Source organism: Leptopilina boulardi, unplaced genomic scaffold, assembly GCF_019393585.1.
Source record: "Leptopilina boulardi isolate dan_hultmark-lab unplaced genomic scaffold, ZJU_Lbou_2.1 LbouV2_353, whole genome shotgun sequence".
In the NCBI taxonomy this organism is placed as follows: Eukaryota; Metazoa; Arthropoda; class Insecta; order Hymenoptera; family Figitidae; genus Leptopilina; species Leptopilina boulardi.
Genome location: NW_026137922.1, coordinates 284,204 through 300,490, shown reverse-complemented (window position 1 = coordinate 300,490; position 16,287 = coordinate 284,204). Strand labels below are relative to the sequence as shown.

Below are 16,287 nucleotides of genomic sequence, written 5' to 3'. Positions count from 1 at the left end.
TTATAATTTTTATAAATATTGTCTTTATTTACCTAATTTAGTTAAAACATAAATAATAATGTGAAAGTAAACACCATAGAAAATTCGATACAAATTAATAATGTATTAAATTGTAGGTAATTTTAATAGGTACTGACAACAATGTTTACAATTTAATTGTAAAGAATATTTTCATTTTATTTAAAATTAACTCATTTTTTTATTTGGACAAGCCCACGTAAAAGTTACAGTTCAAACTTTAATTTCGGGTTGATATATTTGCTATTTTTTATTATTAAAAAATATCATAATAGGTACTTACATATTTTTTATTTTCAAATTTTATAAATTTTGATTTTGTAAATACATATTTATGTAGGCATTTTAAATTGCTTATATCTTTTAAAAAAATTAAATTTAGAAAAATTTTGTCAAAAGATTAATTTTTCTTTAACTTCAAAAAAAAAATAAAATATATTATAAAAATTGTATAGATATAAGTTTTTAAATAAAAAAATTGTTTTTATTAATAAATTAATTTTTTTTACATGTGGGCCCAATAAAAGAATTAATAATAATTACAACAAAAAAATATAATTACAAAAATTATATTATAAAATTTATAATTGTAATAAATTAATAAAAAAAATAAATAACAATTGAAATAAAAAAATTTTTTATCGGGCCCCAATGTAAAAATAATTAAGTAATTAATTTACAAAAACAATTTTTCTGATTTAAAAAAACCTATAAAATATTTTTTAAAATTGATTATTTTATTTATTTTTTTTAAGTTAAAAAAACTAATCTCTTGACAAAATGTTTTCAAATTTAATATTTTAAAAAATATAAGCTACTTATAAAGTGTAAAGACATCAAAAATTGACTCAATTTTAAATAAAATGAGAACATTCTTAAAAATTAAATTGTAAATATTGTTGTCAGTATTAAATTTTTTAATTTCTAAAATATGTTATTTTATTATAAAATTACAAAAAATATTATTTTTCAAACATTTTTACGGCAAAATAATAAAAAGAATTTGATTTTCCTTATGACTTTGACAAAAGCACATTATTTTACATTATTATTTATGATCTAACTGAATTAAATAAATAAAGATAATATTTATAAAAATTATAATTTTAAACGATTTATCAATAATAATTTTATTTTACAGCGGTAAATATTTGTTTCATTTTAAATTAATTATTATAAATTAATAATTATTATAAGATTTATCGAAAAAGAATTGCGTATTTATTCAACTATATATTTCTCGAGAGAACATTTAGAGTTCTACATTTAATAAAAATTTAACCTTAAAAATATTGGCCGATAACGCCGATAATGAAATCTGAAAAAAAGTCTAAACATTGAATGAGGCCCGCACGCACGGTTCGTTTTCAGTTTGTTTCTCTAATTCACGCAAAGATTCACGAGCCCGCCCGATCAATTCCGAACGTCATTCGGCTTAGCCATTACATTATGCGTATGTGTGTAGCCTCACCGATTTAAGCAATAGATATAGCTAACCACCTAAGCTTTGATACTTTGACCGCGAGGGGGCAGATTTTAATAGAAAATCCAGGAATAGTTAGAGATTTTTAAAAAAAAGGTCTGAAAAACCTGGAAAAGTCATGAAAATTTAAAAAAATCGCTTGAATTGTATTCCACCTAATATTTAAAAAAAAATTCATTTTAATAATGGCTTGATATTTTGATAAATTATTGTCTTATATAAAAGTTTCAAAATATAAACTGATTTTTTAAAAAATTATAAAAAGTAGAGGGAATAAAAGTTTTGATTTTTCAGGTAACACTGTTATTTTCTAATCCCTATAATTTTTACAAAACTATGGATTTTAATTTATCATGAGGATTTTTGTTTAATTTTTCATGTACTCTTTAATGTCTAAAAATTTTTTTTTCTTACTTTTTTAATTAATCGTTATTTTTTATTTTTAATCCCCTTTTCCGTAAAAATTTTTTTTGTTTTTTCATTGAATGCTGAGATTTTTTCTAACAAAACAGTATAAAGATAAAAATAGAACAACATTGTGTTGTCGAGAAAATATTAAAAACAGGGCAAAAGTAAGTTTTTTACATGTTTTGTCTTAAACCTAATTTTGTCCCATTCTTATATTTATACAGTATTTAAAACTGAAAACTAAGAGTTAATTAAATAAATCTTTTTAGGCATTGAAAAGTACATGTAAAATTTAACAAACAACCCTTATGTTCAATTAAAATCCGTAAACTCTTGTGGAAAGTTATACGGATTAGAAAATAGCTGTGTTACCTGAAAAATCAAAACTCCAATCCCTCTTTACTTATTATTGTTTTTTAAAAAACAAATTTAAGTATATTTTGAGATTTTGTTTTTTTCTTATAGGACATTAATTTATCTGAGTATCAAGCCAATTTAAGAACTTTTTTGAGGTTTGCTTTTTTTCAAAGAATTCCTCCTAATATCATATGTTAATATAATAATATAATATATATGATAATATAATAAATTAACTATTTTCGGTATAAAAATTGACAAAATTCTAATTAATATTGTTAAAATGAGGACCTGGAAATTTATCAAAACTTGTCCTGAAAAACCTGAAAAGTCATGAAAATTAAAAAACAAATTTCTGTTGCAACCCTGAAAATTTATAAAAATTTGTGTTCAACTATATTGTGATTAAATGGAATTTCTACTTACTCAAATTTTTATTTAACAGATTTTCTTATATATTGAGTTTTTTTATTAATTATTAAAAGAATTAAATGAGAATTGTAAGAATAAATTTTCTAAACTTCTATTTAAAAGAAATTATGACTAGCAAAATTCTTATGAAATACAATTTTTATTAAACTGAAGTGTTTCTTCAATTAAATATATGTTTAACCAAATATTATTAGTCAATAGTATTTCTATTAACTAAATTCAAATTTGTGAACACTTTTTGTGCAACATTCTTTAAAACATTTCTGGAATAATAATTCTCTAAAATTCAACGTTGGTCAAGTTCACAAAGTTTATGATCAATGATTTAGAAAAAAAATGTTTTTCTATATATATTATTACAATTTTTTGTCTAAAGGAATTTGGCTATAGATATTTCTTATGGCTTAATCGCGCTCATTCAAATGGTATATCGGAAAAAGTTGCTTTAAAAATAAAGTAATTACGGAAGGTTATTTAATAAAAAACAGAAATTTTCCTTTTTTTTTATTCATTTAAAGAATAAAAAAATTGAAGTACCTTATCCCCCGCTAATATTTTTTAATATTACATTGCCTCATCACAGAATATGGAAGAGGAAAACGAGAGAAAGGGGAGTATAATAAATATACTCCGCCATTAATATGTGCTCCTAAAAAAAGAAAGGAAATAGAAGATGTAGGGAAAAAACCGAAACAAAAAGTACTAAAACGGGCACCAACATTAAATAAGGTATGGTTATAAATAATATAATATTGTCTGAAATATATATATATATATACATGTGTGTGTGTGGGGGCGAATTTCTTGAAGTCTAACAATAAGCAAAATGTAAACATTGAATTATGTGACCTTGAAATTTTTTTCTCTGCTCTTTCAAATGGTGTAAAATTTTCTGTTAAAATTCAGGATATACCCCTTTTTTGAAAATGAAAAATATTTTTATTGTTTTTAATAAAAGACCGTCTTTATTTTTTTTACACCTTAAAATGAAGCTTAAAATGTATGTTTTTAATTAACAAATTAAACAAAATGTTGTTTTTTTGTTTTCGAGATATTATTTAATTAATTATGTAATGTTAATAAAAAAATAAAATATTTCATAAACAAATAAATTTTCCGTGATTTACGTAATTCGTATTTTGGATAAGTAGATTGTTAATAAACAATTAATTAGCATTGCAATTGTATATTGACAATCTACTTATGCAAATTACTTTACATAGGACTTGTTGAATGCGCAATTAACGTTAACTTCAAAAATTTCGCCTCATATATACCTTGGTGGTAGCCCTTCATTTATTTTCAACTTCAAGGCTTATTTTCAATAGGGGATTGTATCCATTAGTGGACCACCTTTTTATTTACTCAAATAATTGTTTTCAGTGAAGGATATTTAAAATAATATATAATACACATATATAATACAAATATATTTAATTATATATAATACACCGTTAAATAGATATTGTACTCAGCTATAACTTATATATATATATATATATATATATATATATATATATATATTTGTAATATGGGTGATTCTCCGCGTAGCGCACAACTTCTTTATTTCATGTTGTAAAAGAAAAATCACAAATAATGTTTACATAATATTTCGATTTCAATGTAAAAAGGTAATTTTTGTGATTACAAACAAAAACCAATAGTTACTTTTGTATTTAACATTATAGTTTTTCATGAAAAGTGGTTTTTAAGGTTGAAAAAGTCAAAATTTGACCTGTCCCCACAGGATGTTTAAACAAAAAAATTAATTTTTTTTAGCAATGTGCATTAATAAATACGATTACTGTTGAAATTTTAGTATTGCATATTTTAGTAGAATTGAATAAAAAAACGTTTGATCAAAAAAATAATTATTTTCTTTTTTTTTGCTTTTTTTACTTGACTGGATTTTGTGTGTTGTTCTGCGTTTTATTATTAAACATTGAATTATTTAAATAAAAGTCAAATGTTAATATACTTCTACTTCAGTAACAGCAAAAGTTATATTCCTTAAGTTGATCCATGAAGAATGTAATCAATTTTCTAATTGATTTATCCTTTTCTTACACATTTCAAGATTCAAATTTGTACAGGGCATCACAAAATCGTCTCCGCCGGTATCCACCGACCCTTCGAAAATAATAAAAATAAAAAATAATAATGAAATAATGAAGGTTAAATAACGTGTAGTTATATTATTACCCGTGTAGAAATTACCAACGTATGTCTAAAATGATTGTTGGCCCAACATTGATCCTACATTGGCAGCCCCAGTTTATATATTTTGGACCGGTCCTAACTTGGATTTAGCTAGAACATCTACTTAAGTGTTAGAAATTTTTTTTTATGAAAAAAGTGATTTAATTTAGGATTTTTAAAATATTCTCAGATAATACTTATTTAATTAATTGATAATTATTTACATGGTTTTAATTATTTATTAATTTGCAGTAAATATTTAAAAACATTTTTCCATAGTTATATTTGTTAATTTATTTAATTGTTATATATATTGACAAATAATATATTTCAAAAATATGTTGTTGAATTTTTATTTGTTTAAACAATTTATTGTTCATAATTTATAACTTTTTTAAATACACATAGACAATAAGACAATTTAGACATAGACAATTTTATAAATTTGTTACCTTCTCTTAGTAGTTATTAATTTAAGGGTTATAAATAAAATAAAATATAGAATTAAATTTGCAACAACTATTATGTTAAATTGTTTAAATAAATAATTTTTTCTATTTATTAACATTTTTCACAATTTTCCTAGAAAAATGCAGTATTTTTTTCTATTGTAAAATTAGGAAAAAGCTGCATCTTCCTAGGTGCACTACAAAAAAGTTAATAAATAACAACAATAAATTGTTTAAACAATTGTTGAATTAATAATTTTACATCAAATCTATCTGGCTTTATATTCGACTTGATAAATTGTAAAATTAGGAAAAAACTGCATCTTTCTAGGTGCACTACAAAAAATGTTAATATCAGTATAAATAACAATAAATTGTTTAAACAAATTACCAATGCAATATAATGTTTTAAATCCATTATTTGACAACATAAAACACTTACAGTGAAAGTGAAAATTTATATAGACAAATCAAATAAAAATATCTATTTAGGTTATGTAGCCGCGGTCGTTAAAGCGTTCTTTAGGTCATGCGTCTGGGGTGATTCCCGTAGGGTTTAAATTTTAATTTAACTCTCAAGAGTTTAATTTAAAACTTACAGGATATTCCTTCTAGAAAGTTAGTATTAATTGTGGTAAAATCGCATCACAAACCATTGTAGGACTAAGCTAGACCTAGTTAATAATGGGGCAAAATAGATAGGACTAAGCTAGGACCAGTTTTCATTTTCTAAACGGGGTGCAGTCTATATAAATGTGAAACATATGAAACCAATTAAAAATAAATAATAATTTTCGCAAAGAAACAAAAATTATCAACGCCGGTCCCACCGACCACTGCGTCCCCACCGGCATCAGAATTTCCACCGTCACTAATGCAAGTTTAATACTACAATGAAACAAACGAGATTAAAAATATTTATTATAAACTATCATAGCTCCGGTAAATTTACAAATAAATTTCTATAAATTACCGTATAAATTTCCATAAATTACCGAAATAAAATTTTTAATTGTCGTTCGCGCTATAAATATATTTGTTTAAATTACCGCAAAAATTTCCATAAATTACCGCGGAAATTTCCGAAAATTATCAAAATTAAAATTTTTAATTGTGATTTATGCTTTACATATTTTTGTGAATTTTAGAAAAAATTTCCATAAATTTCCTCTAATATTTCCGTAAATTACCGAAATCAAAATTTTTAATTGTCGTTCGCGCTATATATATTTTTGTGAATTACCTCAAAAATTTCCATAAACATTTTAAATCAAACTTCAAATATTTTATAGAATTCAAAAAGCAAAGAATTTTTTTTAAATTTGATTAAAAAAATTAGAATATGAATATTTCTTGACACTTTATCTTCAAAAATATGTATTGGTATTTATCATTTCCATAAAAAAATATTTTTAAAGTTTCAGACACCACATGGTGCGGTACGCGGAGAATCAGTCATATATGTATTATATATATTGAGACTTTTTTTTAAGCTTCAAAGAAACATTTTTAGTTTGATTTTGTTAAGTGATGTTCTTTTGACAAGATAAATTTGTTTCCATAAGTGGATCACCTGCTGAAATGGTTAACAAATGATTAAAAATCAAATAAACATTAAAGGATTTCAATGCTTATAGAATATTTATTTATTATAAACACTTAGAACATTCAAACAAACAACAATATTAGTGCATTTCAATTAATTTCAGTGTTACAAATGTTGCAAATGAAATATCTTTTTTTCTACTTAATTTTAAAAATTTTTTAAACTTTTTTTCTTCGTCAGATTTCTTTTTTAATGCTTTTAATGACATTTTAAAAATTTGTAAACGCAGGAGGTCAAATTTAGCACAGTGGTGTGAATGCAGTATCATTTTTATATACAGAACACTCGACGATTTATATACGGCCACTCATGGATACAAATTGGGTATAACACTAATAATCTCATGAGTCCACTCATGGATACATTCCCCTATACTGCGTATATGGGCATTGTTCTAGAACTTTCAAACTTTATGTTGTCGCTCATTATGATACCTTAAGAAATTTAAATATAACTTTTCAACACCACAGTTCAAGATTGTTCGTTTTACATGTAACAAGTGTTTATTACTTATTATGAATATGTAAAAAACAATGATAGTAAATAAAAGTAGTAAATTCGTCTGTTTTTGATGCGCGAACTTATAATTTTATATACTAGCTTCTGAAAACGAGGCCATAAGCAAAAAAACTAATTTTACGAGTAACGTAACACGTTATGTTACAAATAAAAATAACATTGTGTAAAAATGAATCACTCAAAGTTTTTTCTGTCATTTGATCAATTCTAAAGCCAATAAAATTAATTTCATGAATGTGCGTCAAAAAAAAAATCAATTTTCTTCAATCTCAAAGTTTAAAAGTTCTAGAATAATGCCCATATGACTCTGAATTTGTTCATGGAAGTATCAAAATTTAGTTTAAAGATAATTTGAAGCAGATAACTTGGTAAGCAAATTTATCCGCAGTGAGCAAACTCATATAGTGAAATAACCCCGTCTTACAGTATTACATATTTATTTGACCTAATTTTTTTGTTGTCTAAATTTCATTTAATCTATTAGTATGATTTATAAAAAGGCTTATCGGTCAAAAAATTATTTATTTATTATAAAAATAAATTATTGTGTCGACGTTTCTGGTCGGTACCAACTCTTTGAAACAACTCATTATATTCGTTAGAATAAATTATTTATTTATGAAAAGTATTAAAAAATTTCTAAAAAATGTAAAATTTGAAGATAATAATTTAATATAATCTTAATTTAAAAAATAAAATAAATACATATGACGGAACTGATATAAGTAAACAATAAGAATTACAATTTCAACCGAGCAAATGTTAGCGAGAGATGATATGATGCTAGTAAAATTAAATAACATACCACTCGGAATAAATACTAACAATTATAAAAATTAGTTCTGATTCTCAACAATAACAGTTTTTGAGATTCAAATTTAAATTTTAGTTGTCACCTAACTTCAGTCTCCGTTATATCTATGTGTTAATATCGATCCTTCATAGTGATCATAATAATTTGTAATAGTTAATATTTATTCCGAGTTATTTAATTTTATATCTACATGTTTTTTAATTGTTAATCATTGAAGTATTTTAAAACTAATTTATGTTATTTATATTTTTTTAGCCCTGAAGATAGGTTGGTACCGACCCGAAACATCAACACAATAATTTATTTTTATAATGGATAAATAATTTTTTTTACCTTAAAGCCTTCTTATAAATCTTATTAATAAATTATAACAGTCACTAATTTCATATATAAATATATTTAATCTAATTCTCATTTGGACTAATCTTACTATATTTAATTCTTATTTAATCTAATATGAATCTAATACTTGAAGAAGTATAAGTTAAAATTGATTTCAGGATGTACAGAAGGTTGTCCGACAAGAGGAAATAAAAACCGCTGACGCGAGTAGTTTCGCCGCTTTTTTAAATAATGTAAGCATAGTTTTAAACACAATAACTTATCTGTGTTATAAATAAATTACAAGTAATTTTGTAAAGAATGAAATTTATATGTGATATGTTAAAAAGCTAAATTTCTTTAAAAGTGACAAAAAAATTGTAAATATTGTTTAATTTTAATAGCAATTACACATTTAAGAATTGCAATAGTGTGGGCAAATTCAATTGAACGGCTGTGTACATTTTTTGCATACATATGCGTTGTTTAATTGCATTTTACTTTCAGCAAAAAATAACTGAAGAAATAATAATTCCTCCTGCTGTTGATGATTATACAACAGAAACCGTGCCCATTTTAAACAAAACTGAAGTGACTCAAGTAAGCATAATAATTCAATATATGTGACATGATCTACAAAAAGAGACCTTGGGTGTTAAATCATTTTTCATTTCTTTGTCAATTGGAATAGTTTAAGACGCTCTTTCACATGTTAGAAAGCAGAAAGTTATAATTTTTCGAAGATTTTAATAAAAGTGTTAAAGGGTTAGTACCACATCTTTTTTCAGGAAAATCGATTTTCTAAAAACTACATATTCTTGTAGTAGATATATGTAGAAATGCTGTGGAAACTATAATTTTGGTTGGAAACTTCGGTAACATATCGAAAAACGGGGTACAATGTAAAAGTCACGCGCTCATGGAGCGTACTCTTTCGCAAATACAATATATGCTTTTATAATAAATATATACGTATATAAATATAAATATATATCAAATTACATATATATATATATATATATATAAATATGTTTATAAAAGTATATATACTCTGTTCCAGGAGAGATCGATATTTTTCTGCGCATCTTGTTGTAAGAGGGTGTATTTGTAAGTGAAAAAGGCGTTTTCTAGATTTTTTTCTGAGCCTGGTCTTCAAAAGGCAGTCGGAAGGGTTTTTTATGGTTTTATGGCTTTTCATTGCAACATTAAAAATTGTTGGAATTTAAAAAAATAATTATATAAATATTATATTTGCAATGTACAGGTTGAAACAATTACAACGGTATAAATTTTTTTGCAAATACTATAAGATTAAAGTTTGTACATATGTAAATCATGAAATTATATAACTTTTTCAAAAGCAAATTTTAATATTTAGACGTAAAAATTTATATCGTTGGAATCGTCAAAATCTGCAAATGGTAAATTTAATATTTAAAAAATTATTTCTTTGGATTTGAATATTTTTTATTTTGCACCAAAATGCCATAAAATCTAAACGACCCTAAAATGGATAAAAAAAATTTACTCCTCAATACACATGTTTCTTCAAATTTAAAAGAAATTGAAAGAGAAAGCTTATTTGCTGAAACGGAAAATAATATACGCCTCCTTTTATAATTTTCTGCGCGTAAAGGGCCCAAATTCGTCAGGAAAAATATCGATTTCTCCTGGAACAGAGTATATACATGTATATTATGTATCTTGTCGCAAAAGTAGGGGTATTTTCAGGCGGCCATGACAGCAAGATAATCAATTATAAATAAGGAATAAATTTTTTTTAAATAGTTTAAACCCCTTCTTTTAGGTGCAAAAAATTTGAAGTAAATAAAATAAATTTTGTAATAAATGAAAAATATTTAAGAAAAGTCACTGAGATGTAGTACTAACCCCTTAAGAAAAAAGTGGGCAAACACGAATAAAGTGTCTGTTTTAGCTTTATCAGCTATTTTCTCGAAAACTTGTGTTTCCACGTAAGGTCTTTTTGCGTAAAGCAGATTATGATTTAAAATGAAATCGTTTATACAAAATATACTAGAGTATATTTTGTATAAACGATTTCATTTTCCTCCTCGCCAACCTTAACTTGTTAATGAAATGAAACTTAATGAAACTGATATTCTATATTTCCTTCACACTACATTTCAATCAGTTTTCTTGTGTAGGTCTTTGTACCTTATACATAGTTTTTAAAAATCTTTTTAAATTACCTGTTTTTATTTTATAGTTTCTTTATTTTTACTTTTGTAAGATATTTTTATGTATCCTTGTTCTCTAATACACTACTGTTTTAAGGTGGAAAAGTGCAACACGTGCCCTAAAACGAGGAAGTTGAATAAAATTTTAAATAAAAAATATATGCAGTTAACAGCTGAAAATGCAGTTTTAAAAGCGGAAAACCTCCGTTTAAAAGAAGAAATGCATATTCTAAAGAACGAGAAGGAGAGTCAAATTTTAAAACAATTAGAAAATGTGAGGGAAGACTTGAAAAAAAAGAAGAAAAAGACATCTGCGCGGAATAGTGACTCAAATACGGTATGCACCCAATTCATTCTTTTCGCTAGAAAATTTAAAATTAAAGTTCTACCATTCGATTTATAAACACTTAGGTTGGAGACCTTGATAGAATTACGATAAATTATTTTTAAGATAATAATCAAGGGCGGTATCGTTAATTCGAGCTAACTACGAAAGAATTTTTTTTATTTTTCGTAGCATTTGAACCCCAAAAACCCGATTTTCGCTTATAAAATCGATCTAATTTTTACTGTATAATTAATAATTATTAAAAAAAAGCTTTTTGTAGTTACCTAGGGAAGTAAGTCAAGAAGTACAATATTCTTGAAATATGGGATACATTCATTTTAAATAAATGAAAAAAAAAATTAAATATTATACCCGCCTTAATTTTGTGCACTTGGGCAAAAATTTAATAACCCGTGCAGAAAATTTGACCTGGTCCTGGTCGGGCCGAGACCGGGCACGATCTGGACCAGATCTGGCAATCTGATCTGGACCCGATCGAAATGAAACAGGGAACCCGACCGGGGCCATGCCAATTTTCCCGATTTGGAATCGTAGTCGGGACCCGACCAGGGTCATGGTAATTTGCCCGATCTTATAGTAATTGTAATTTTCAACAAATTATAATTATTTTTCTCTAATTGATAAATAAAACAATAGAATTAATCAATATTATTTTATTTTATGAATCTGCATTTAAAAAAACACCTTACAAAATGAAAACGAAATGTAAGTTGAAAAAAATTATTTGAATAATTATTTCGTTTACTCTCCAATTCTGAATTAATAAAAATGTTTACTAATTTAAATTAGTGACTAACTTTTTGCTTATGAATTAGTAAAATTTTACTAATTATTAGTAAATTTTACTAACAATTCGTAAAATTTAAGAGGGACTCACTTTTTGCTTTAGAATTAGTTAAATTTTACTAATTGTTAGTAACATTTTATTAACCACTAAGGAAAAAGTGAGTCACTAATTCAAATTAGTAAAATTTTACTAATTAATAAGCAAAAAGTGAGTCACTAATTCAAATTAGTAAAATTTTACTAATTAATAAGCATAAAGTGAGTCACTAATTCAAATTAGTAAACATTTTTACTAATTCAGATTTAGAGTGTAAAAAATTTCACAAAATATTATAAATGTATTTTTACTAGTTTTTAAAAATTTTTAAATATGGTAACCAGGCCTGGCCTTGGTTGGGCCAATAATAATTTACTAACCCGGGGCCAGAACAGGAAATCGGATCGGGTCCAGGTCGGTAATCGGGATGAAAAGTGGCAATTTGTGCACGGGAATGTTTAATATTCATAATTAGTTTTCTAAAATAAATTATAGTGCCAGATAAAAATTGTTTTTAAACGTCAATTAAGGATAATCACCATTTGTCGATGGACGTATACCAATTTCTTGAGGTTCGGTTCCAATTCTCGATAGTATGGAATTTCTTAACATATAACTTGACAATTAAGGAATTAACCTTTACCAGTATTTACAAAATCGAATAAATATTTATTTTTCAGATCAAAATATTATAAAACATTGCGATGAAACAATTATACTTATTTAACTGTAAATTTATAATTTATACAAAAAATAATTAACCTAAAAAAAGTTTTCATCACTGGCACTTAATAAACAAAAACATAACCAACTTTATTTACAATTTTTTTTTTAATTATCGACCAATGACATATCAGCTTCAAAACTGACTGCACTATTTTTCGAGTCAGTATACCTTGACAAAAGTAGCTGAGATAAAATATGGAGCCAGATACCGATGATCTGCTTTTCAAAAATATAAAAAATTTGTTTTGACAAATATACATTTAATTTGTATTTTTAATCTCTTAGCTGCGGTTTTAATTTTGAAGAAAGTGCCCAAATTGCAAATGAAAATTTTTTTTTGAATTTTAATAAAACTTTTTATATAGGGGTTTTTCAGGTCGCTGAACACGAATCCGGTGTCCGTTTTTCAAAATTCAAAACGACGGATCCAAGTCGGCGAACAATTTTCTTAAAATTCGCTATATTAGTTTGAATCTTGTTACTCAGGGGTTTACGGTGTCGCTTATTACGAATTTAATGTCAGATTCGTGATTAGCGACCTTGAAAATCCTTTAGTAATAAGTTGCCGTAAATTATATTAATTTTTCAAAAATTCAAAAAAATTTTCGGAGTCGTAATCAACGACCCTGAAAACCCCCGAGGAACAAGTTTCAAGCAAATATAGTGAATTTGAAAAAAATTGTCCGGCATCTTGAATCCGCCATTGTGAATTTTAGAAATTTTTAAAATTATGACTTCCGATTCGTAATCAGCGACCACAAAAACCCCTGTTTAAGAAATTCCAAGCGAAAAACTTTGATTTTATAAATATATCTCCGACATATTGGATCCGCCATTTTGAATTATGAAAGTTTCAAAATTTGACTACAGATTCGTAATCAGCGACCCTGTAAACCCCCGAATAACAAGTTTCAAGCGAATATCGTGAACTTAAAAAAATGTCCGATTAATTTGACCCGACCAAAAAATACGCTTTTTCAACCATTTTTATTGAAGAATAGAATTTTTTTCAAAAAATTAAAATACAGTTGGGTATTACACTACTCTAGAACTAAAAAAACATTTTTTCTTCAAAAATGTCGGTCTGACAAATGATATGGCGGAGTGCTTCAAAAATGTATCGCTGTGCGGTGGGCACTATAACTCGGTCTACATTTGAGCTAGATAAAAAAAGCTTTAGTTTTTGCAGCTCAAAATCTACCGAAATACGTATTCGTTTTTAAAATAATTCATTTTTCGCGAAATGGCATCGATTTGCAGGAAAAGTGCTTATTTTTGCCTAAATTTCGTTACTTAAAGTTGTCTAGAAAATATAAATATTAATGTTTCAAGAAATCCGTACGTATATTTTTTTTAATGGTTTTGATTTAACTTTAAATATTCACACAAATTATTATAAACAGTATGTTACTATTTTGTTCTAACTAACCACTGCAAAGCTTGTGATTTTATTAATAACTTGTTATTAATTTAAATTAAGAATGTACCTTAAGAGTTCATGATTAAAATCCCAATAATAGTGGTATTTAAGATACTGAAAGTTATTTTTAAGAAATGACCCTATTCTTATTTAAAACCTCTTAATTTTAAAGTCTGATTAAATAGCCTGCGATTTAGAGGTTGGAATTATCGAAATTCTATCAACAGGATCAACCTCATTTGTGAATGTTCCTTTAGTGTTTGAAAAAAATTCAACTCTATTTTCAATATGAGATAATAATAATTGAAACAATTATTTAAAATATTTCTAGGTTACTTGTGCTGGAGTCCAAATTTGTAAAGACGCTTTTAATGAAGCCTTGGATGCGACGACTATCAGTGCCAGAGTTCGCAAAATTGCCTCTGGCTACTGGCCTCCTAAAAAAATTCAATTTGTTGGCAACAAAAAGCCATTGGGGGTATCCAAGAAAAATTGGATTAAAATCCAATACAAAGATTACGACAATATCAGACGTATGTATTAAACACTTTGTTTTTTATAAAAACTCCACTGCGTAAATATGCAGTCACACCCACACACCAGGAAAACCGGGAATTAGACAGAAATTTTTAGTTATTGACTGTTATTGAAAATCGGTTAAATAAAAATACTGTTAAATACAAATTCGAAAAAATATAATTTTAGCTAAGTTATTTCTAAGTAATAAAATTCTATCACATTTGAATTATAAAGAATTATTCATTATCTAGGTGTCGTAAAAAAAATTCAAAGAAATGAGGATCATACAATCCATGGTGTGGACGAGAAACATTACGAGGAGAATTTTAATATGTGGGTTCACAAAGCAGTTAACTGCAGACGTGATAAGTAAGTTATAACAATACTTAATTTTAAAAAATGCAACAAAATGTATATTTATACAAATTTCCTAATTCAGAAGTTTTTCCAAAAAAATAATGCTAATCAGTTGTCGCATTATTGAAAAAATATTAAACATATTGTTTTTCATTGCAGATCATTTTGTAAAGAACTAACGGAGGAACAAGAAAAAGAGGATGAAGAAGAGGAGGAAGAGGGAGTAGATGAAGAGGAGGGAGAGGAAGAAGAGGAGGGAGAGGATAAAGAGGAAGAAGAGGAAGTGGATGAAGAGGAGAGAGTGGATGAAGAGGAGAGAGTGGATGAAGAGGAGAGAGTGGATGGAGAGGAGAGAGTGGATGAAGAGGAGAGAGTGGATGAAGAGGAGAGAGTGGATGAAGAGGAGAGAGTGGATGAAGAGGAGAGAGTGGATGAAGAGGAGAGAGTGGATGAAGAGGAGAGAGTGGATGGAGAGGAGAGAGTGGATGGAGAGGAGAGAGTGTATGAGGAAGAAAGAGAGAGGAGGAAGTGAAAGAATAAAAGTGAACCGAAACATAAAAATAAAATAAAAATTTTATTTAAATAAAAAATTTAATTAATATTAATATATTAATATTAATAATATTATAAAAAACTATTATATTAGTTAGTTATTAACTAGTTATAACTTATATTAACTAACTATAAGTTAGTATAAGTACTTATAGTAGTAGTTAGTACTTATAACTAACTACTTATATTAACTATTATATTAGTTTTATTATAATTATTTATTATATTATATTTAATTTTTATTTATTTTTATGTTTTTTATATTATATTTTATAATGGAGATTTATTTATTTATTTTATTAATAAACTGTTTTTCAAAGACAGTACATTTTTTATTTCAACTTTGTTTAAAAATTATAATTAAATAATTTAAGCATTATAACCAGATTTTTTTTCAGTATTGGTATTCGAGTAGCAGTGAAAGGGAAAATGATATTCTCAACGAATGAGAAAAACTTGTTCTTGACAGAATGTTTTTTATATTATATTTTATATTATATTTTTATTAATAAACTGTTTTTCAAAGATAGTACATTTTTTATTTCAATATAAAAACTTGCTATTATTGTTCAAAAATTTATATATTTTTATGGAAATTTACAACATTTCTAACAATGAGAGTATTTTTATAATTTTTTATAAAAAATATGTTTTATTGTAATAAAAACAACATATTTATAGCCAGATTTTAAAAAATTGTCACGTGAACTACTACTTTATATAATTATTTTTTACAT

At 25.7% G+C, this 16,287-nt stretch overlaps 2 protein-coding genes across 3 annotated transcripts in view; both read left to right on the top strand.

Moving 5' to 3' along the window:
• LOC127286354 (MFS-type transporter SLC18B1-like) overlaps nt 1-16,287 on the top strand; it is a 255,832-nt gene that overhangs the window by 71,543 nt on the left and 168,002 nt on the right. The gene's annotated exons all lie outside the window — the stretch shown is intronic.
• LOC127286355 (cilia- and flagella-associated protein 251-like) lies at nt 7,384-15,543 on the top strand. The gene is made up of 7 exons (XM_051312755.1): nt 7,384-7,839; nt 8,786-8,860; nt 9,114-9,206; nt 10,902-11,141; nt 14,454-14,655; nt 14,893-15,010; nt 15,158-15,543. Exons 4-7 carry the CDS (start codon nt 10,965-10,967, stop codon nt 15,528-15,530), a joined length of 870 nt encoding a protein of 289 aa, XP_051168712.1. The 5' UTR covers nt 7,384-7,839; nt 8,786-8,860; nt 9,114-9,206; nt 10,902-10,964; the 3' UTR covers nt 15,531-15,543.